The 23,486-nt window shown below is 38.7% G+C and overlaps 1 protein-coding gene across 32 annotated transcripts in view; it reads left to right on the top strand.

Annotated features, from left to right (window-relative positions):
• nfasca (neurofascin homolog (chicken) a) overlaps positions 1-23,486 on the top strand; it is a 175,224-nt gene that overhangs the window by 103,371 nt on the left and 48,367 nt on the right. For 25 of the 32 annotated variants that reach the window (XR_005639058.1, XM_039798985.1, XM_039798983.1 and 22 more), the window contains 7 exons: positions 3,985-4,002; positions 7,960-8,065; positions 13,397-13,593; positions 14,184-14,306; positions 16,339-16,509; positions 17,359-17,406; positions 22,139-22,250. Coding sequence is in view for 31 of the 32 variants with exons in the window: in XM_039798985.1 (XP_039654919.1) it covers positions 3,985-4,002; positions 7,960-8,065; positions 13,397-13,593; positions 14,184-14,306; positions 16,339-16,509; positions 17,359-17,406; positions 22,139-22,250 (775 nt within the window). In the remaining variant the exon portion in view is untranslated. The remainder of the gene's footprint in view (positions 1-3,984; positions 4,003-7,959; positions 8,066-13,396; positions 13,594-14,183; positions 14,307-16,338; positions 16,510-17,358; positions 17,407-22,138; positions 22,251-23,486) is intronic. The other 7 variants (XM_039798999.1, XM_039798995.1, XM_039799011.1 and 4 more) reach the window with 2 other exon arrangements.

Raw genomic sequence — 23,486 nt, 5'->3', positions numbered from 1 at the left:
TTGCACCTTGAGAATCAGGCCAAGAATGTTTATGCGTACAAGAAATTTTACTTGGTAGACATAGAATGGCATAAAATATATATCAAAAAGCCACCAGTAATCAATTTTTCTGCTTAGCAATGTACATCTTCACATTTTTGTTTCGCAAAATGATGCAATATGACATGTTAGACCCTGATGACTCTTCCCTTGTAGCTTTTTGTCAGAGCAGCACATCCACAGTGTGTTGATGGTTTAATTCAGGAGACAGAATGAGAAGTCCCATCCCCCTCTTTTCCTTCAGTCTCTTTATTTGCTTCACAGCAAACTGCCCTTTTGACCTTTATTGATTAGTTATTTCCGCACATCCCACAGGACCTACAGACACACGGACACACACACACACACACACACACACACACACACACACACACACACACACACACACACACACACACACACTCCATCTTTACATAATAATATATAAAGGGCATGATATGAATACTATTTAAGTTCCGTTAAAAGGTCTGTAAAAGTTTTTTTCGATTACTAAACGACAGTGGGCACAACTGGAGTCACATGTGCAAAACTCTAACTATAGTCTGTACAGCAGCAGTTCATGTGGACCAAACTCTAATTCATTTTTCATGCTTGAACACAGTTTTCAAAACTCTATACACTTATCCCACGACTTTAACCACAATGTGCACAACACTGTAGATTTACAGCACTTTGTTCAAATGCTAACATACTGCTGTCAAAGCTGTTAACCACACATTCAAAACAGAATAGATTTCAGTCTGGTGCCTATCAAACACTGCTGATTGGAATTTTAGCTGAAAGCCTAAGCAGGTGTCTTGTTTTAGACTAGTTAGTGAACATATATGGTATTTATACAGAGAAAGCTCAGAAAGCCTTTTTTTGTATACAAACATCAACTAAGAATGAAACAATTATACACTGTACCATTTGAGAGAAACAGGTAAAAGAGCAAATATACCAACATGTCCAGGTAAGATGTCTAAAAATACTATATCTTTACAATAGTAAAACTGTGTTCTTACTGTTTTTCAGAAAGTAATGGAGGTGAAAGCAATGGAACCACCACATTCATTAGTATTTAGAGATGATGCAGACATCCAATGTGATGAAGAAAACTTGCCACATGATGCTGGAGAGAGGCAGAATTAATCACACTATTCTTTGTTACTGTTACGTATGTACCTTTAGTTTTTTCCCCCAGTAATTCCATAAATTACCAGAGACAAAATACTATATTGAAGAAAACTGCTGATTTTCATTCCTTCTTGTTTACCTTATGTAAAAATTGGTATATTATACAATCTATACCTTTTCCTTAAATAAACTATTGAGTAGTGTCAAGTCACTCAAATTGTTCAAACTGTAAAGATGAGAAAGTTTGTAATTTCTGTATTGGTGTTTGATGCTAGTGTTTTTACTCTGTGTGTTCTGAGTGACGGTGTGTGTTATCTCAGTGAGGATTGTGCATAGTGTTTGGCTGCACTGTTACGTATTTGGTATTTGTATACAAAAAAAGGCTTTCTGAGCTTTCTCTGTATAAATACCATATATGTTCAGTAACTAGTCGAAAACAAGACACCGGCTTAGGCTTTCAGCTAAAATTCCAATCAGCAGTGTTTGATAGGCACCAGACTGAAATCTATTCTGTTTTAAATGTGTGGTTAACAGTTTTGACATGAGTGTGTTAGCATTTGAACAAAGTGCTGTAAATCTACAGTGTTGTGCACGTTGTGGTTAAAGTCGTGGGATAAGTGTATAGAGTTTTGAAAACTGTGTTCAAGCAATGAAAAATGAATTAGAGTTTGGTCCACATGAACTGCTGCTGTGCAGACTGTAGTTAGAGTTTTGCACATGTGACTCTAGTTGTGCCCACTGTTGTTTAGCAATCGAAAAAAACTGTAAGAGTTGTGTTGCTTTGAATGAGTTTTGCAGGTGATGTGAGCTGTTTAGCTCAGGTGACTGTTGGTAATGCAGACTGTGGTTAGAGTTTTGCACATGTGACTCGTTTAGTAATCGAAAATAACTGTACATCAAACACGCACCTCTGCATATCTACACATACAGGTATTTAGTACATTTACAGCATTTAGTCAAATGTTAAAGTCTTGTTAGCTTGTGCCCGAAGTGAATAATTTCTTATTAGTTTTGCATTACATTACCCTCACTTACAGTCAGGCACCTACAAAAGTCACGTTACACACTTACATTGTCAGATCGCTGTCTTTTTATCAGCCTGTTATTGTCAGTCAGCGCAGTCAACACTGATTGATTGTCAGATTGTAATTTGAAAAGTCTGTCTAATCATATCGAGCATTACAAAATGACTATACAAACATAAACTAGATTTATACTGTCATTATGTACATGCCAAATAGGACAAAGTGATACCAAAGGACAAAAAGTCTTTTCTGACATATGTTTAATAACCTCACTACCACCTCATTGTATGCTCCTCACTTTCCTGTGGTGCTGCAGAAACCAAATACATTTGAATCACATAAAGAATTGGGCTGCCAAAGAAAGGCGTGACACTGTGTTACAGTCTGTGATGTACAATCTGAAACATAACGTGTGTGTGTTGTCTTTCTCCTCCTTACTGCTCACCCTTTGCTGATGCGGGAACTCCTTACAGGTGAGTCCACAGTCTTAGTTTCTGTGTTTCATTCTATAGATCATGATTCTCTCTCTCTCTGTTTATAACAACTCATTTCAATATTGTATTACATAAACTCTACACAACATAACTGTAAGCTATAACAGTGGTTCTCAACTGGTCCACCCTCAGGGTTTAAGCTTCCCCTTACACATCCGCTCACAAGGCTGGTTCATCTCAGCTAGCAGTTAATGCCTACCACCCACTAGAAGACTCTGAACAGACTTTGAAAAAGACTAGCTGGTAACTTGAGGGAAAGAGTGCTGATGTTCTGTTCTGCCGTATGCAGATGAATGTGTCCATTACCCGGAGGTCTGTGTTTACCCGCCGGTAAAACTCCTATTGGATGACGCGCTTCAGAAGGGTTGAAAATCTGCAACTTTCCTTCTATACCATTTAGCTTAGCCATAGCAACCATAAACAACACTGACTCTAGCAGTTTGCTGCGTCCTGTTTGGTGCTGGAGAGAGCGCACCCATTGGTTGTTGACAACATAGGTGCCGATAGTGGGTGCTCCCGCGGATAATACTGAGCACCCACGTGTGCCAGACTGCCAGTATGGTACATTCATTTAAAATTAAACATTGCAGTTGGTGCTAAGTGGAGCGTCTGTCATAGTGTGATTAGTTATGTCTGTGGCATTGATTCTTAATTTCCCACGAAGCTGATCGTGGTTATGTGTCAGTTAAACTTTTCATCTCCAATCCTATCTGTATTTGTGAGAAGTGGCGCTGTCCTGAGTTGAACGATAGCCTACTTTACGGCTTTATTATCGAGTTAATAGGCGTGTGTGTTCGTGTCGGCCGATAATGTCAAGCAACCATCCTACATTATTCATTTAATGTGAAGTTGTTGCTGATTTTATCAGAAGCATTTTCTTTAAGTTGGAGTAGGGTAATAACTCATTAAAACAAATGTTTAATTTAATAATAAATGCACAGTAAATTGTGTCTGTGTCATGTATAGCATTGTGAATTAGTTATTATTTTATGTACAGTATATCAAAAGTTCCAGTTGAGTAAAATACTTTCACTAACTGTAGTCATGTTGTAATTGTTCTTTATTATATATATATATATATTGGCCATAATAAAAGCGCTGCTTTGTAAAATTCATAAAGTTGAACCACTTGCACTGGACCCACTTTGAAATGCACCCCACCACCGAGCTGAACATAACATAACGTGATGAATATGCAATGTTATAACATAGTACTATAAATGTTTATATGTCTTTAATAAGATTAACAATCACATTACAATTTGTCCATGCTTCTCTCTGTCTTGCTTTGGCTTTCATTGGACTAACAGCAAAGATCCTGCAAGACCGTAAGTGTTTCTTTTTAACACTGCTAATGTTTCTGTTCCACCAACTCATTTCACAGCTTGCTCTAGCTATCTCTTGCTTTAAGTGCAAAATAAATGATGAATTTATGATTGAGAGTGAATGACAAGCTTGGAATAATCTAACAGATCATTGTTTGTAAGAAACAGTGAGTAATGTGCATGGGAAATGCACTGAGGAATACCATCATTATCTATCTATCTATATATATATATATATATATGTGTGTGTATATATATATATATATGTGTGTATATATATATATATTATATATGTGTATATATATATATATATGTATATATATATATATATATATATATATATATATATATATATATATATATATATATATATATATATATATATATATGTATATATATGTATATATATATATATGTGTATATATATATGTGTTGTATATGTATATATATATATATATGTATATATGTTGTATATATATAGTGTATATGTATATATATATATGTTGTATATATATATGTGTATATATATGTATATATATATATGTATATATATGTGTATATATATATATGTGTATATATATGTATATATATATATATATATATATGTGAATATATGTATATATATATATATATGTATATATATATATGTATATATATATATATGTGTATATATATATGTGTATATATATATATATATATGTGGTATATATATATGTATATATAGTATATATATGGTGGTATATATGTTATATGAAATATTCAGGTGATAAAACTGGAGTTAACAATAATGTAGGGGGAAGGAGGAAAGGGAATGGTGGAATAGTGGAATGGTAAGGTAGTGGTGGGAGATTCAAGAAATATAATGTTTGTACAAATGGACGCCGGCAATGCAGGAAAGGAGGAGTTTAAGGATGTGTGTTACTAATGGTAGGCAGCACAGGTGGAAGCAATGAGGAAGGGAGGCTGGAGTTGGAAGGGAGAGAGCAGGCCGGGCGAACACCACAGAGCAGCTGAACTCCGACACACAGTTTTACCAAATTTGCAATTAGCCATCCATTTTCGTAAAGCGGCCCATATTTGAGCTTTATATCGTTGATTTCTCGCATAAAAAGTCTCAGAAGTGAATTTGGTAAGGAAACATTGCAGTGTCTGGAATATGAGATTCTGTCGCGTTTCTAATGTATGTGTATTGGAGATTCCGCTCAACCAATCAGCACACGACCTCTAATGCGCGTGTATGGCGAGGTCCGCTCAACCAATCAGCCGTCTCTACGTGTGTTAATGCGTGGCTAAGGCTCAACCAAGCCAGCGCAGCTCATCTAAATATTCATGACCATACCATATTTGGAAGAAAGCTCTCTTTTACAAATAGGGCCAAAACACAGGGATGCATAAGGGCCAATAAAATATCAACCAGGCCATTTTCAGCCCAACTAATGTTACATACCCCATTAGGAGACCATAAGGAACAGTGTGAAATACCCTATATAATCATTCTATCACCCCTTTAAAGAATCTGAGCTGGGAGGATGTAATATAAACTGATATATTGAGGAGTCATTTCCATACTAATTATCTCTCATAGCCTGGCTTTTATCACAACCAAGCATACCATGAAAATACTCTTATGGTTGCCATAGCAACGTGAGGGATATGTTTAATACAGTCCTTTTTCAGCTGTGGTTGGGATTAGCTGGAATAGCTTCTATTACAGAGCTAAACTGTTCTCTCATGCCTGATTCCACTTTTATAGTCCAGCCTCAGAGCTTTCTTTTAGAGCATCAAGCTCCTCCTTTCATCTAAGCAGGCGGCTGGCCCTCTGAAGTGCTTGTTATCTTGTATTGTGTGTGCAGTATGTGTGAGTGTGTGTGACGTGTGTGTAGCCTACTTGTGTACAGTGTTAGATCCACTGCCATGCAGGGCTCAGTGAGCTGGAAATGCAAAAGGGCAGAGAAATGTTGGCTGTGTGGTGTGTCTGTACTGTGGAGGGTTTGATGAGCCATTGAATATGTATATTATACTGAACACAGCTGGAGAGATGGAAGCTATGATCTATTTGTTTCTTTTAACAGAATGTAAAGCAGGTTTAGACTGATAGATGAAAAAATAATTAAAAAAGATGAATCATTGGAAATGGTTTAAAGGTAAGGCATTATTCTACAACTTCCCTATTGACAGCAAATCCCATGAAAAGAAAAAAATATTGTGTGTGTGTATCACAGCCTGATGTATCTCCTTCCTGTGCGCCATAGAGCTCCATAAGTGAGCCACACAGTGAGTTGTACTGGCTGACATCTTCCTTCATTACATTCACACTCTAGTTTATTTTCACTCAATCCCACACACACCGTCCTGCTGCCACCAATCTCGCTAGAGCACCAAATGTGTATTAATCCGCTGCTGAAAATAGTCCCCAACAAATGCCCAATTTCCTCCTGTTTAATTAACGTTTGAGAAAAGCTACAGTGACCAGCTGTTTTAGGAAATTACTGAGCCTTTTTAAGAGTATGTGTTTATATATTTATATATTAGTGATGCATTTCTTTTTACATAAGAAGATATAGAATAACACCAGCTTTGTCCTTTAAAGCTTAAGAGCCTTTTCCATCCTGGTAAGAAAATAATTCCGGGGAAATCCCTGAATATTAAGTAGCTTTTTAGCTATGAAAAAATGATAATGTTGGATTATTTTTAGCCATGGGTTTTAATCACAAATGGCATCTGCCTCCGGATATTGTTTATTAACTGGTTCCCCCTGGCTGGCGCCTTGGCGACTGCTAATCTTCTTGGGGTCCACAAAAAAGGACATAAGACATAATACAGATAATACATGATTAAAACATACAGTTAGTATCATGACAAACAATATACATTATATTGTGATCATTGCATTTATAACTTCATATCAGTTTTACATACGTACCAGGCTAAAGGAAAGCTACAGTTTTTTACAACTTGGGTTGTATTGCTTTGTTCTTAACATTTATTTTATTAGTTATAAGAACATTTACTCACCATAGTAAATGCTGAGACAGAGACATATACATCAACATCGCTAAAAAAAAGGTCCAACGGGCTAAGAAACACCAACATTTTATCCACATTATCTGAACCACTTCATTGGAAGCCAAACTAAAGTGAGCTGTCTGTAATGTAAATGGCTGTAACAATCCCCATGTCTATAAACACATATAATGTTCATAAATCAAATGTCCCTAGTAAGGTTGGTGAAATGTTCCTTTAAGACCAGTATGTAATAGGCTGTAGAAGGATGGATGATAAGGCACATCTGGGTATATGTTGCAGTATATGGGATTACCCTTAACCTCTTGAATTCCCTGATGTCACTTTAAAGACAGTAAAAAATTGTTTCTACACAGCTAGACAACTTAACATACACACATCTGCATCAACTCGTCATTAAAGCTATATGATGCTTATAGTGAATGAAATATTCAAACCCAAGATACTATGTTTTTCATGGCTGCTACTGTACATGTTGGGAGCTAGAATTCAATTTTGTGGCTTTGAAGAAAGTTTGGCAGCTCAAAATGACAGGAGTGTGAAGAGGTTCCTTACAACAACCAATTTAATTTGGGGAAGGAAATGCATGCAATGGAGCGGCACTGCCTTCCTCTTTTCCTTCCTTCCTTCCTTCCTTCCTTCCTTCTACTGTCTCTCCATTGAGTTTATTCCTATACAGAAATCAGTATATTGATCTGTAGGAAAACTTCACGTAAATCTTTTATTAGGCTATAAACCCATGCTGTCTACAGTGCGTTGAAGCGGAAGCAAAGCAGCACTGTGTGTGTGTGTGTGTGTGTGTGTGTGTGTGTGTGTGTGTGTGTGTGTGTGTGTGTGTGTGTGTGTGTGTGTGTGTGTGTGTGTGTGTGTGTGTGTGTGTGTGCGCATTATCAGCCTTATTCCTGTAACCTCTCTGTCTCTCCCCTCCTCCCACAGTAAAGCAGCCCCCCACTATAGTCAAACAGTCAGTGAAGGACTACATTGTCGACCCCAGAGATAACATCATCATCGAGTGTGAGGCCAAGGGCAACCCAGTGCCAACGTAAGCAGTGCACACACACACACACACACACACACACACACACACACACACACACACACACACACACACACACACACACACACACACACACACACATAACATAAAGCTTAACATTTTATTTCATGGAGGGCTTTTTCTCGCTGAAGTGCCTCCTCCACGATATGAAGTTTAATTTGTGGTGCTTATTGACAATCAAACTAACATTTAAAAAATCCAACAGCCACATCTCTTACCCAAAGCAGTGTCCTCATAATTCCTAATAGTGAGTAAGCTGTCCTCAAAATGTAAAATCGGTGCTGAAACAGGCTGAAAACAGTGAGATTGACATGTCAACAGGCTGCAGGCTGTGTGTACCAATCACACGCAGCGGGAGAGGAATCAAGAAAATCAGAGCAGTCCGGAGAACATTTAATTCCTCCTCTTCTTCTCTTTCACACTGTCTATCCATTCATTCTTTTCACTCAGGCCCATTGTCTTTCTCTGTGTCCTCTGTCTATTCTCTCCTCTGCTGCCTTTTGTCACCCTGGTCTGTTTGTCCTTGGTATCTCCTTGCCATCCTGTCTCTTTTTGGCAATGAGAGTTATGTGGAGTGACAGTAGTTCCACTCAGATGTGTTCTTCTGCCACTCTGCCCCCCCCTGTCTGTCTGTCTGTCTGTCTGTCTGTCACACACACATTAACTATTTTTTTTAACCTTAGTTAACCCTCTCTTTTTCAGTGACACTGTTTCCCTTCAGCTGAATGCTGTCCTTCCCCAAAGCTCCATTCCTGCTAACAGCCCTATAAACTCAGTGTGACACCTGTCTGCCTGCTCCCTACAGCCTTAACCTGACAAGCAGTCTGTTGTGCTTTTTGCTGCTCTCTCTCTCTCTCTCTCTCTCTCTTCTCTCTCTCTCTCTGCTACCCCCCACATTGCCCTTCCATTACCTCCATCACTCTGTCAGGCTGTCTGCTCCTGCTGCTGTAAACCAGAGCTCTCTGTCTTTCCATCATTAGGGCTCGAGCACCGACAGCGTTGGGGGCGAAAGCCCTATTGAAATTCAAATGTATTTTCTTCTCCTTTCTTTATTTCTTTCTTTTATTTTCTTTCTTTCTTTCTTTCTTTCTTTCTTTCTCTCTTTTTTCTTTCTTTCTTTCTTTCTTTCTTTCTTTCTTCTGATTATTATTATTCTATGTATTTGAGCTCATTTTTTAAAGGTGCTCTGATACTCAGAAGTGCTTGAACATTTTTTTTTTTTTTTATTGAAGGAAGAACAGAGTGATGCATCACATACAGAACAAATTTAACAATACTCCTTGTTTTTACAGTTTTTTCCGCTTTCCCACAACCCACCCACTGAACAGAGAAGAAAAAAAAACATAAAAATAAAAAAAATATATATAAAAAAAATTTAAATTAAAAAAAATTTAAAAAAAAAAAAAAAAAAAAAAAGGAAAAAAAGGGAAAAAGAAAAAGAACAAAGTTCTTATGTTGCAAACAGTGAGAAAATAATTGACAACATTGTTAGCCAAATGTGTCGGATTACCTCATCCGATCGAAAGTATACAGGTCTTTTGATATCAATAATTATATTATATTAGTTTGGGGGAAGAGTTGCATTCTTTTCAAAATAAGAAATCATTGGGGTCCATACAGAATAAAAACGTTTGGTGGAACCTCTAAGAAAATATTTAATTTTCTCCAGTTTTAAAAATAGCATCACATCACTAAGCCATAGTGAAACTAAGGGTGGTTTACTTGACTTCCAATCAAGTAATATTCTTCTGCGAGCCAAAAGACATGCAAAAGCACATGCGTCTTGACATTTCTTGGACAAGACCACATCTTGTTCAGGTACTCCAAAGACAGCCATCTCAAAACTAGGCCTGATATCCTTAACATGTACCACAGACAAAATTTTAAATATAGCTGTCCAGTAATCCCCGGATCTAGGACAAGTCCAAAACATATGAGCAAGGTCTGCCTCAGCAGACGACAACGTCACATGTATCAGCTACATTTGCGTATATCTTAGACAGCCTAACCTTGCTGTAATGAAGTCTGTGTAGGACCTTGAACTGGATTAAACCCAAGCGAGTACATGAGGTTGTTCCATTCACTCTAGATAATGCATTATTCCAGGTTTCCTCTGATATATCCACTGCCAGATCCTTTGACCATTCTGCACGAATTTTATCGAGATTAATATTTTTTATCGACATTAAAGTATTATATAAATTAGAAATTATTCCCTTTAAATGTAAAGGGATGTTTAAAATTGCATCCAATCCTGTACTGGGAGGAATGAATGGCTATGTGGGACAGAGATTTTGCATTAGATGACGAACCTGAAAATATCTAAACAGGTGTGATCTGGGCAGATTATATTTTGAGGAGAGGTTGGAAAAAGAGGCGAAACAATCATCAATGAAAAGATCACTAAATTTGCCGAGACCTGTCTGTCGCCACTGACTGAAGACTGATTCCAATTGAGCTGGAAGGAATAGGTGATTTTTGCATATAGGGCTGGCTATGAGGAAGTCCTTGAAACCAAAACATTGTCTAAATTGAAACCAAATCTTGAGAGTATTTGCAACAACTGGGCATTGAGTATACATAGAAATACAAAGGGGTAATTTAGATAAAGCTAAAGCAGGAAGGGATGATGAGGTACAGGAGTTTGCCTCTGAAACGCACCAGGTATCTTGGGGGTTCTGAAGCCAATAAAGTATTTTCTAGATATTTGCAGCCCAATAATAATACCTGAAATTAGGAAGAGCTAATCCGCCTTGAGATTTCTGTCTTTGGAGAAATTCCTTCCTAATCCTAGGTGTTTTTCCACTCCATATAAATGATGAAATAAGTCTGTCTAAATTTTGAAAAAAGGATTTCGTTAAAAATATTGGAATGAATTGAAACAAGTACAAGAATCTTGGTAAAATGTTCATTTTTACACAATTAATTCTACCTGCAAGAGAGAGAAATAGCAAATTCCAGTGCTTGAACATTTTTATGAATGTCAGTCTCGTGAAAATCTGATATCTGATATGGGTCTTGGGCTTGGCCATGGCAAATTGGCTCGATAGCGTCCCCTAACAGCAAACAACAACAACATCACCTTCGTGTAGAGCTATGAAATTTGGTAGGTGTACGTATTATATCCAGACATACAAAAAAAGCCTCTTGGAGCCACCCCCTAAACCCAACAGGATTTAATAATATTGAAATTAATTTTATTAATTTTAACTGGAAACTGGAAACACTGAAAAAACTACTTTCACATCTGAGACAAATGTGGTATGTTAATGTTTTTTTTTCCTCCTAAATGTGATCAATAACCCAGCTGGATTAGTCCATATCTTTTTTATGTCTCTCTCTCTCTCTCTCTCTCTCTCTCTCTCTCTCTCTCTCTCTCTCTTGCCCTCATCTTTATCACTTACACTTTTCTCACTCTTTTTTCTTCTGTTCCACACACACACACACACACACACACACACACACACACACACACACACACACACACACACACACACACACACACACACACACACACACACACACACACACAGTGGTGTCTCCAGTGGTTACATCACTGGGGGTATGACTAGCTCAGGACAGTGGTACATTGTTTATTTGAAGACAGATTGGCTTTACGTAAGACACACACACACACACACACACGCATGCAGATACTTGTGTACACACACACTTACACAACCTCACAATAAGGCACTCACAGCCACTCTCCCATGCACACATACTGGCTCTCCCTTCCCAGGACAGGCTTTGTGCTCCAATAATGCACTCGGTTGACTATTCATGCTCATGAAACATTCAGCGCAAGGGATCGTTCACTTATTCACTCACAGTCAGTCTCTCACACTGCAACACATGCCACAACACACACACAGCTCTGGTCTCCAGAGCTTCAATAGTGGCCCATTGTTCAGGCTCTGTGCTGGGCTGCACCTCCAACAGGCCCAACTCTACTGGAACCTGCCCAAAAATGACAGGAAGCATCTTTTTGTAAATACCCGCTTATCACTAAAAATAGTGGCGGGTTATGTAAGCATATTCAGGGCTCTTCACTAATCAGGGAGCCCTCTGGAAACACCACATTGAACAGGATTACACACAAACAGGATGTGTGTGCTGGATGTTTGTGCTGCTGGCATGTGGCAGTTGAGTAACGTAAGATGGCAACCTCATTTCACTTTCTCCGGTTGTTAAAACAATGAATCGTCCGTGTTGACATGGTGATAGCCCAGTGAGTATACCTCATGTCTAGGTAACTTTTTGCCTTAATGTCTCCTCAAAAAACAAGTGTGCTGGTGTTTTTTCATGTAATATGAGCCCATAGCATGAAACTACATTCACCTTTCCACCATTAATTCCATCAGTCATCTCAAACACACCACTCTGCTACCCTGAGTTTCTTTTTGGTTGAGCGCAAGCAATGCGAGGCCAGCCCTATGAACCTGAAAGTCCTGTGCTGAGTGAGTGAGTGTGTTGAGTTTAAACTTAGATAAGATAAACTACTCAAATAACAGAAAGGAGTATACTATGTACATTATGAAGAAAGAACAAATCACCTTGAAAATAGAGCCATTTGAAAGTAGCACAAGGAAAAGATGCCAGTGGGACTTTTTAACATTGATGCACGCTGAAGAGAGAGGGTGGATCAAAGCAGACAGCTGTTGACGATTGTAACAGAGAAGAAAGGCATTACTACCACATACTGAATTTATTACGACGAAAGGTAAACGTAGAGAAATTTCCGTTTGCATTAACAGCAAATTAAAACAGGAGTAGAGCAGGAAACAGGGAGACAGGGATACTTAAAACATATACATAAATACACAAATACATGAAACATTAGAATTTACAGTAATCTGTCATTATTATTTAACCAGTATTTGCTGCCTTAAATATTATGTCAAAAGTTCCATTGGTTTTGCTTGATAGTACAGTTGCAGGCTAGGAATGTTCTTATAACCTTTCCCTGCATGAGTACACTTAACTTACTCCATCAATAAAAATGTCTTATTTAACAGTTTTGGGGAATGCCTTATTTAACAGTTTTGGGGAAATGTATATGTGTTGAGTTGGACAGTTGGTTGTTATGCAATGGAAGGTGTGGTTAGTTTCCACTGTGCCAACTCTGAGCTCTGTCTCATCTGAATGTCCTGTGACTACGGTGGGTTTTGGGTTAAGAAGACAAGGCAATAAAACTGGGTTGACACCAGAAAGACTGTATCAACTCAAAATGAGCATCACATGAAGACCTCAATAGATGAACTTTAATTCTGTTGTTATAATGCTTACTCATTGATTCGTTGTCTTCTGGCTCAGGTTCTCATGGCGAAGGAACGGGAAGTTTTTCAACATCGGGAAAGATCCCAGAGTGACGATGCGAAAACGCTCGGGAACTCTGGAGATCGGTTTCCGTAGCGGCGGACGACCAGAGGACTATGAGGGAGAGTACCAGTGTTTCGCCAGCAATGACCTCGGAGTGGCTCTGTCCAACAAAATCCTGCTCCGGGTCTCCAGTAAGAATACACACACACACACACACACACACACACACACACACACACACACACACACGATTACATGTTATTTGGACAATATGCATAGGGTGGGAAAAATAACAAGCTTTTGGCTTCGTCCCACTCCTTTTTCCATACAGATTGAACATATTGTTTGTAACACTTAGATATTGTGTTTCCTTTTGGTGTGTTGCTACGCACTTATTGTGTTTTTATATTTTATTTTATTGTTATTTTTTGTTCGAAATAAAAAAATAAAGAAATAAAGAAATATCATCATAGGCTACAAAGATTTTTTTTTTATTCAAAGCGTTATTGTATCTTACATTAGAAAATATGAACACACAACAGCAAAGTTTTATTGAATGCTTGTTGCAATGCTACAGTATCTGTTGGCCACAATTGCAACCACCACAAATGCCCTAAAATACGACCAATCATCTGTGAAGAACAGGAACAGTTCATAGGGAGACTTATCCCTCCCTCACCCTGGTTGACTGAAATTCTTGTCATATATCATTTTTCACATCTCTTTCTCTCTCTGTCCTCTCCTTCTCTTCCCCTTCTCCTCACCCGTCCCCATCCTTCAGAGGCTCCTTTGTGGCCTAAAGAGGTGCTGGAGCCAGTGGTGGTGCCTGAAGGCACCCCGCTGGTTCTACCCTGCAACCCCCCACCGGGCCTGCCTCCTCCGTTCACCTTCTGGATGAACAGCGGTGAGCAACAATTACACACAAATATACACACAAGTACACTGGGTATATTTCTCTTTCTCTACATGTAGTGTGTTTTATCTGCATTGCCCTGATGATTTTCTTCACTGCCATCACTGTATTAGCCAGTAAAAATAACACTATCTCATATTATCAGGTGCAGTTTTATCATCTAACAGTAGATTGTGACATGAGAGTAATTTTACACCAAGGGAGAAATAGAACTTTATTTAAAGGAACTTTTCCTCTTAAAACTGAACACCTGATAAGCTTGGAAACTGACTGCATCAATCTCATGTTTACTGTCGTGTTTTTTAACACAACCACCTCAAGTAAAGTCAATCAGCAAGCCCAAAGAAAAACAATCTGGGTGCAGAGAAGTGCATTTTATTTGTCTTTAGTCCCTTTACTTTGTGATAGGCTAGAGGTCCATCAGGTCATCTAGAGACGGGCTTTATTTCCTTCTTTTCATAGAAGTTTGTCTCCAGTGACTTCTCAGTATAATGCTATGCTTCAGTCTTTTATCCCTCGTGCTCTCAGTTTCTCTCTCTCAGCAGTTGAAAGGAGACTTTACGGTCTGGCATCCTATCCTCACCCCTCTCCTTCGCACTGTATTGTCCTTCTCCCAAGTGGCTTACGCTACAGTACTGCTGAGTGTGTGTGTGTGTGTGTGTGTGTGTGTGTGTGTGTGTGTGTGTGTGTGTGTGTGTGTGTGTGTGTGTGTGTGTGTGTGTGTGTGTGTGTGTGTGTGTGTGTGTGTGTGTGTGTGTGTGTGTGTGTGTGTGTGTGTGTGTGCGCGTGTGTGTGCGTGTTAGTGTGTGTGTGCGTGTGTGTGCATGTTGGTGTGTGTTTGTGTGTAGACCTCATGTCCAACCAGAAACCATTACAGCCATATACAGTAGAGACACTGTAGTTAAACAACCATAACACTGACTGAATGACTTGGAAAGGCTAGTTAAAAACGTTAAACGTTAAAGAAGAACATTTCAACTATTTCTATTACAATAAGGATTTCCTTCCCAGTTAAAAAACGTATACAGTGCAGCTATAGGTTCTTTGACCTGATGTGACCTGGACCCACTCAGTGAGAAGCCTATATGACACACACACACTAACATATAGAGTCAGATCAACCACAGTCCATGAAGGTGTCATGTAGCCCAGACACTGTAACACGCCAACGCATGATTAGCATTGCTGGGCCTGCTGCTGATTGGTCCTAGGGCACTGTCTCGACGACCATACGGCTCACGTCAGCTGCTGCAGTTACAGAGTGGATGGCGGTGTGTCTGGACGTCTTAACATTTGCCTGTAGCAACTGTAGGATGACACATCAGCTGGGTTAACAGAACTAACGTGAACAGACATTGAATTGAGTTGTATGTTAAAATACACACACACACACACACACACCACAATCCACAAAGCCAGTGGCTGGCCTTAAAGGTCTCTCTGCTTCTGCATTTAGAGAATATTTTTAGCCTTTGACACAAGATTTGACAGATCAGTTAGTGATGGTAGCTTTTGATTTCTTGAAATATCTGCTTTGCCTCAGACAAGACCTCTGTCTCTGCAGAGGATGTGTGGTTAGAATCATAGATGTATAATCTGTATATGTTGATGCAGGCCTGCTTTATTAAATGGTTACTGAAGACATTTGATATCTCTAACTTCCGTAAAGTTTTGGGACTTACAATACAATAACAGATCTAAATCAAAAGAGTGGTCAAAATCAAAGCATCAGAGTAGTATGGATTATATTATGATAGTAAAATAGTATGGATTAATCTCTAAAAATTCAGGATGCCAGGTTTCCTACAATACAACCGATTCAAGTTTATATTTAAGTTTAACATTCGAACTGCAAATCCGCGTCTTTGACTTAGTACTTTTAGAAAATGATGGTTAATAGTAACATACTGCTGTTACTAATGTGGTTTGTATTAGCTGCTGTGCAAATCAAACTGTTAATGTGGTTTCATTATCCCTCTCTCTCTCCCTCTGTCCTGCCCACTGTTCACCTCCTGTGTTCCAGCCATGACTCCCATCCCTCAGGATGCGAGAGTGTCCATGGGTCTGAACGGAGACCTGTACTTCTCCAATGTTTTGGCCAGAGATGCTCACACTGACTACAGCTGCAGCGCTCGCTTCCTTTTCACACACACCATCCAGCAAAAGAACCCCTTCACACTCAAAGTTCTGACCAGTGAGTAGACAACACACACACACACACACACACACACACACACACACACACACACACAAAGACTTGCAGATCCCATACTGACGTTGAGTTATATCCTCAAATTATTCTGAGTTAGTCTGAGGTAACAATAGACTGACAAGCCATTGGCAGGGCTCAATCCGAGGGGCTGGGATATACGTTTGTCTTTCAAATTCCCTCTGCACTCATAGCCAACCATAGCAACGCTAGTTGATAGATTAAACTTTTGCCTTATCCAGTCGGTAAAACTCCGAACACATCTTCACATCTTCCAAAGCCGATTCGAAAGACTGCTGTTCGCCAGCAGCAGCAGCCATCTTCTTTGTTTTCAAGTAGCAGGGAATTCACGTGGAACCGTTGCAACTCTGCCGTCCTTATGTTAAGCCCGCCCACCGACTCTATACACGATGTGATTGGCCTGACCAGAATTAGTTTTTTCCAGTTCACAAGCCAACGGAGAGTTGCTAGACTGACCCTGGCTGCAAATTACATTTGCTGCCGCTAGGGTGCGTCTAGATTTCTAGGCTAAGGTAACAGTGTATGAACTCTGTGGTCCTATTCTCTCTATTAATTGTCTGCTGTGCATGTTTTGATTACACACCATCCAACCCAAATTGAGGATGACAAATCTCCATCTAGAGGTGATGTCATGACATGACATAAGATGCATTAAATCATAACCTTTATTGATATTTCCTCAGGTTGCTGCAGAATAGAGAAGACAATAAAATGTTGGATTGTTTTGATATAATGTGAACTCTTTTCCTTCAGTGTGTCGTCAGTGTGTCTGTGTGTGGACTGACGAGCCACTATGTGTGCCTGTGTTTTCAGCGGAACCGTATAATGATACATCTTACAATGCCACTGACCCCTATGGTGGTGAGTCACTTCCTGTCGGGACAGCTCCACTTCCTGTCCACCTCCTTAGTCATGTCCCACATTAACATGGCTAGCACACTAACCTCAGTCTGAGCTTAGACACAATGTGAAATCCTAACTGCTCTAATGTTTAGAATGCACTGTGTGGCTTCATGTGGAAAAGTGAGTATGGCTTGTGTGTGTTTCATTTAAGGTATACCAGATTTTTTCATGTCAATATTAAATGTTTTAAAAGCAGGTCAAGATGCTATATAAAGTAAATTCTGTGCAAGTATTAAAAGACTCAATCCGCAGAGAAATGCACACAGCCCGTATTTAGAAACTGTGGCTTTAAACACACCGTCAGGACTTACCATACGAACTGTGATGTCAAAACTAAAATGTATATAGGTAGAAAGTGCCGCTCCAGTGTTGTTACAGTCATTCCCCGGCTACAATGACGGTGCAGAAACTCTGCGAGGGCAAATGCAGAAGACCCGAAAACACTGACCAATTAGAACAGACTGGGCTTTTTTGGTGTGTGTACTGGAGTTGTATTGTCTGGACAGAAACCACATTTAAAATGTATTTTAAATTCAATTTAAAATGATCAAAATAACTATATCTCTTATGACATCTAACAAATATCATATCACCTAGACAAGACAAGATACATGAGACTTGTGAGCAACACTATTAAATAAATAATAAAATAAATAAACTAAATACTGTTTTCCATCGTAAATGAACAACTAACAGTGATATTATGGCTCGATTAGAAATTATTTGTAGTTCTGTCATTCACTCAGATGTCAAATCTAACACTTAATTAAACAAATTGACCAGTTTTTTAAGTTCATGGGATTTTCAAACTAGAAAAAATATAGTGGTTGCTCTGATTATATTGTTAAATTTGTCCTTAAACTGCAGTGTGTACTAGAATCAGTTTCACAAGAACTGAGTGTCAGTGCTTTTAAGAGCTGTTGAGTAATTTCCTCATTTAAGAATTGCCCATAGTTTGTTTGAACCCTGAAGCAGTCAATGTTTTTCAGATTAAAATTTCAAAAACTAGTCAGGTGTAGTCTGACCTGGCAAGACATAGCTAAAAATGTGTTTTTATAATGATACAGATATGTTTTTGATTGAAGCCGCTGCTATTTTGTGTCTATGTTCTTCACCCTAAAGTCATTGTAGAGCAAAAGTTATTTTATTTTTTGTTTACATCAGAATCAAATATGCAAAACCCTTTTCACCACTACTCTCCACTGAAACTCCTAATGTAATCGACAACAACATAAACAATTTAATGCAAAGTGTTGCAGGCAAGGAGAATGAGCGACTGGACCAGATGTTACTTCCAGTAAAAGCCAAAGCAACATCTCTGTGACCCTAATATGCACTCACAGACAGTAGAAATAAGTATTCATCTCATTTAGTCCATAATCTGTTTATTCCACCTTTCAATCAGTGTAAAATGATCACATGTAATGAATAAACATACAGTAATTAACACACAAATTACCCTTAACTCAAGTGTATTGCACATGCAGTAGAGAATCTGAATAGTCATTATGCCATACAGCTATTGAACGAGCCCATAGCTGGAGGGAACAGATCAGCCAAAGTGGCAGCATATGTGCTATTGGCTAAACTGGGGAGGGGGCACAGTGCAGTGAAGCCCAGGGGGGGAGATGGGATAGGTCCCTTAGGGAGAAGATGCTCCTAGTGACAGGCTGGGACTGAAGATGGAGACGAGGCTCTGGCGCAGAGCAGGATTAGTTCCCATAATGAATATTCAATCTGGATTCATGCTGTGGTCCTTAATAGTCATATATGTATGGAAATAAGGTTAGCTGCCTCCTACTTCTGCGTGCAGGGCGAGTGACTGTAACAGCTGTTGAAATGCTCACACGCGACCAACACACACTCATGCACACATGCTCCATATTTGATCACTAATCTGTTATGAACGCAAAAACCACAACTCTGTCTTTTTTGTGTGGGTGGGAGGGGGTCTAAAGCTGCAATGCATCCTAGGAAGCCCTGCCAGCATCATCAGCAGGGTGTTTGCCACGTTAACCATGTTTGGTCACATTTCCAGGGTGCTCGCTGCATCGCTGTAGCTCCCACTATAGCGATTGTGTACATGATCACTTTTGCAGGCATTTGTTACCACTAACCTTCTTTTGTATGTTTCCTCCTCTTGTCATTCTTCTTCTCCTCCCAGTGTCACTAACAATAACAGATATTCCTTCGCCAGCCACTGGAGAAGCTAACATCTAACAGATGCTTTAATCCCATACAGATCTGCATCACAAAGGATGCTAATGCTAATTTAATCCCACACACTTCTCACCAAGCTGCAGCTCCACAGTATTAACAGCATTTGGGTTGGGATTGGATCAGACTGAAAACAGCACTCTAGAACACAAAGTAATGATGATAATGAAAGGTCAGACAAATCAGTCAGTGTAATAAGATTGTTAAACAGCTGCATTTAAAAAAAAATGGTTCAGGCAGTGGTGTAGTTTCAAACAATTATCAGTCAATTATCATTAATAATGTCATTTATTTGTTGTAGTAGTAGAATGTCAACTCATGTCCCTTGTCCAAATAAAATAACTCTACCATTTAAACTAGTAGTAGAAATTAAAGGATACATTTGTTGTATTACAACTTGGATCTTATTTTTAAAGGGGAAGAAATACGATATAGTCAGACGATGACTTAAAGTTTTAGTGCGTAATTTTTGATATTAATGAACGTCTGTTACATTCAAGCCATTGCCAAATGAGTTGCTACGAATTAAGACTATCAGTGCCACACAACTCCGTCAATATTTCTCAGTATGGCTATGTTCAGACGCTAGTGTCGTCCGGTGACTTTCCCGCACAGAAATTTGAGTGAAGATAATCACCTCTGAAGAGTCCATCATGGTTTTTAATCCTCTGTGTCTTCCTTGGTTACTAGCAACTCCGTGGAGGAGGGGTGGGGGCGGTGGGCGATCATGGATGTGGATGCGCCGACAGTGTTGTTGTCATTACTTGGAATTCCTCATGGGGGAGACAGAAACTACGCACTATAGCTTTAATGTGAAAGAGTTAAATTAAATTATTACCTAAACTGTCCATCACAGTTTACAGACACACTTTCTAGATCAACTCTAACCTACCATACTTACCGAGTTGTGTGCACATTTTTCCTGTGCAATCAGGGATTATTAGGGACATTTCAGTTGCGCTCACTTTCAGATTGACCTTCAAATTAAGAAAGTTGAAGAAAGATTTTAATATTTTTGTCACAAAAACCATTACGTGTTTCAAAATTAATTTTGAATTATTAAAATGTGCAGAACAACAATAAACTACAACTACAGTAATAATAATACGTAGATAAGACTATATTCTCTGAAGAAATTTTTCGTGGGTTTGCTGAAAATTGCATTTGCAGTTAACATGTCTTAAAATATTAACTGTTTGCATGTGAAGGTTGACTCACCCAATACAGTTAGTCGATTAGTTTAAAACACTGAACGTGTCTGTTGAAGTGTATGAGCTGAAAGCAGTTGAAATTTGAATTTTCAAGCTCACAACCTGAAGGCAGTTAAATGATCAGTTTGTATGTAAACACTAAAAGCAGGGAGAGGAAGAGGAGACGGCAGTTTAACTGTTATTTAAAAAGTTGAAATAAATGACTTAAATAAACTTAAACAACACTATATCTGTTTAAAAAATGGCAAGTCCAAATGTAGAGTATTAAAACACAAGACATGTACCATTATATTTGACACTTAGTTTTGTCATAAGTGTAGTATACGTGAAAGTAAGAAAAGGTGACTCTTTACTGTTCATAAAGCATGTCAAGTGAGTTTACGCTCAAACTACATGCCTGATTAAAATGCCACATACCTTTGGGTGTTGTAGTGTGCAAACAAAGACAGCAGTTGGCAGTTTGCTCACATCCCAGACTGCGTCTCTGCTAAACTGACTGTTTGATTCATTCATGCTCAAATGCTTTATTCACAATTTGTGTTCCAACGTTTATTCCAACTAACTGAAGCAATACTGATGCTGAACTATCCCTCAATGATTGTAGAAAAGCACTTTGGCACAGGTTAAACTAGGTTTGTATCACCCCTCCTCCTGCCCGGTCATTGCACTGTGTGTGGATTATAAAAGGCCTAAAGCCAACTCCATGCACCAGGTTTCTGTTCTAAAAGCTCCAGTTTTGGCAAGGCAACCAGTTACAATGCTACTGCTTTAGCCAAGCCCTGTGGGAAGCTTTAACATTGGGTTGAACAATGCCATGAACTGCATGACCTTAAATATGCTTCAGTTTAATGTTAAACTAATCTCATTACAGCAGAAAAAGTTGTATTTTATCAGCTGCTTTATTTAAACTCTTAATGGCAATCTGTGCCATCTCTGTTCCCTTGGCAAACATAAAGCAAGATCACTGACTCAGTTGTTGTTTCTGCATCTCTTAATGTCTTCCTGTGAGAGCAGCCAGAGGGGGTTAAGCCCGTTTACAGGCCGCTTTGGCCTCACAACAGACTGCAGGGAGAGCCAAAGCCTGGCGGAGATGGAACACAGCCACGAGGAAATGATCAGAATAATAGTGTCAGATTTATGTGGCAGTGCCTACAAAAAGAATGTTCAGCTCCTTGTAGGAAGTGAGTCATGGTACAAAGATAACCGGTAGTGTGTATTTTTGTTTGTGTGTGTTTTAACCCCGTCTCGTTCCTCGTCTGCAGGCCGTAAAGTAGCTGAGTCCACGCCGACCTTCCTCTCCCCCTCAGGGAGTGAGAGCTCCAAAATGGTGCTACGAGACGAGCCTCTGCTGCTGGAGTGTATCGCTGCTGGACTGTGAGCGCACACAAACACACACACACACACACACACACACACACACACACACACACACACACACACACACACACACACACACACACACACACACACACACATAAATGAAATGAAATAAAAAAGGGTACTGCATATTTAATTTTAAATATATTTTTAAAATTGTAATATTTTGAAAGGTAATTCCTCCGCTGTATCAAAGTTCTGCCCATACACTCACTTACAATCACTTTGGCACTAATTTCAGAACCTTGACGTCATTTTTCAAAACTCTAGACACAAAACTCACAACCAATGATCAACACTTAATACACATAAACCAAAGATCATATGTTCATTTAACAAAGATCACCTGTTCAATATGACACAACTTAACATCAAAGTACTACTATTTCAAAAAGCAATTCACACATTACATTTCAGATGATTGTCTATTCATTTCATTACAATCATCTAACTATCAATTCATACAACTGCTCAAAATGATAAGTAACTGTTGCATTACTCTCAATGCATAGTTGTATGGAAACAGACAAACAATATTCCATGTTTAGATCATGAAAGTTTCAAGATAACGAGATTCATTGTCACCATTTAGCGTGGAGCATGAACCAATTAGACTACAGTATTGACAGTTCTGCACTGTATGGATGCAGGCCCCCTGGAATTGCTTGTCCAATTCTGCCAACTCGTTACTGATCATTGATATATACTTTACAGTATATATACTTTATATATAAAGTGCTGTGTGTGTGTGTGTGTGTGTGTGTGTGTGTGTGTGTGTGTGTGTGTGTGTGTGTGTGTGTGTGTGTGTGTGTGTGTGTATGTATATATATATATATATATATATATATATATATATATATATATATATATATATATATATATATATATATATATAATACTCGTATCACATTGTTCGCCATGCCCGAAGGTTTTTTTTTAAGATGTTTGGCTAATGAAAACATCCATTGCGATGTAGATGAGAACCTGTGGCCAAATCCCCAAGACAGAGTTGATGAAGATGTAGAATACAGTAATCTTGTAAAGTACAAGCAAGTTGAGGAACACTGCATTTGATGTTTTACAGTGCTCTTTTCTTTTTTATTTCCTAGCAATTAATTTTTGCTTTGATTCAAATAAACCTATTTTGTGATCGTACTGTATTGTTTTTCATCAATACATTTCAAATGTTTTCAATGATTACACTGTCTTTAGTATTCTCTCTACTACTGCAGT

The sequence above is a fragment of the Perca fluviatilis genome, chromosome 4 (assembly GCF_010015445.1).
Source record: "Perca fluviatilis chromosome 4, GENO_Pfluv_1.0, whole genome shotgun sequence".
Classification (NCBI taxonomy): domain Eukaryota; kingdom Metazoa; phylum Chordata; class Actinopteri; order Perciformes; family Percidae; genus Perca; species Perca fluviatilis.
The sequence above is the reverse complement of the archived record's forward strand: the minus strand, read 5'-3'. Positions and strand labels throughout refer to the sequence as shown.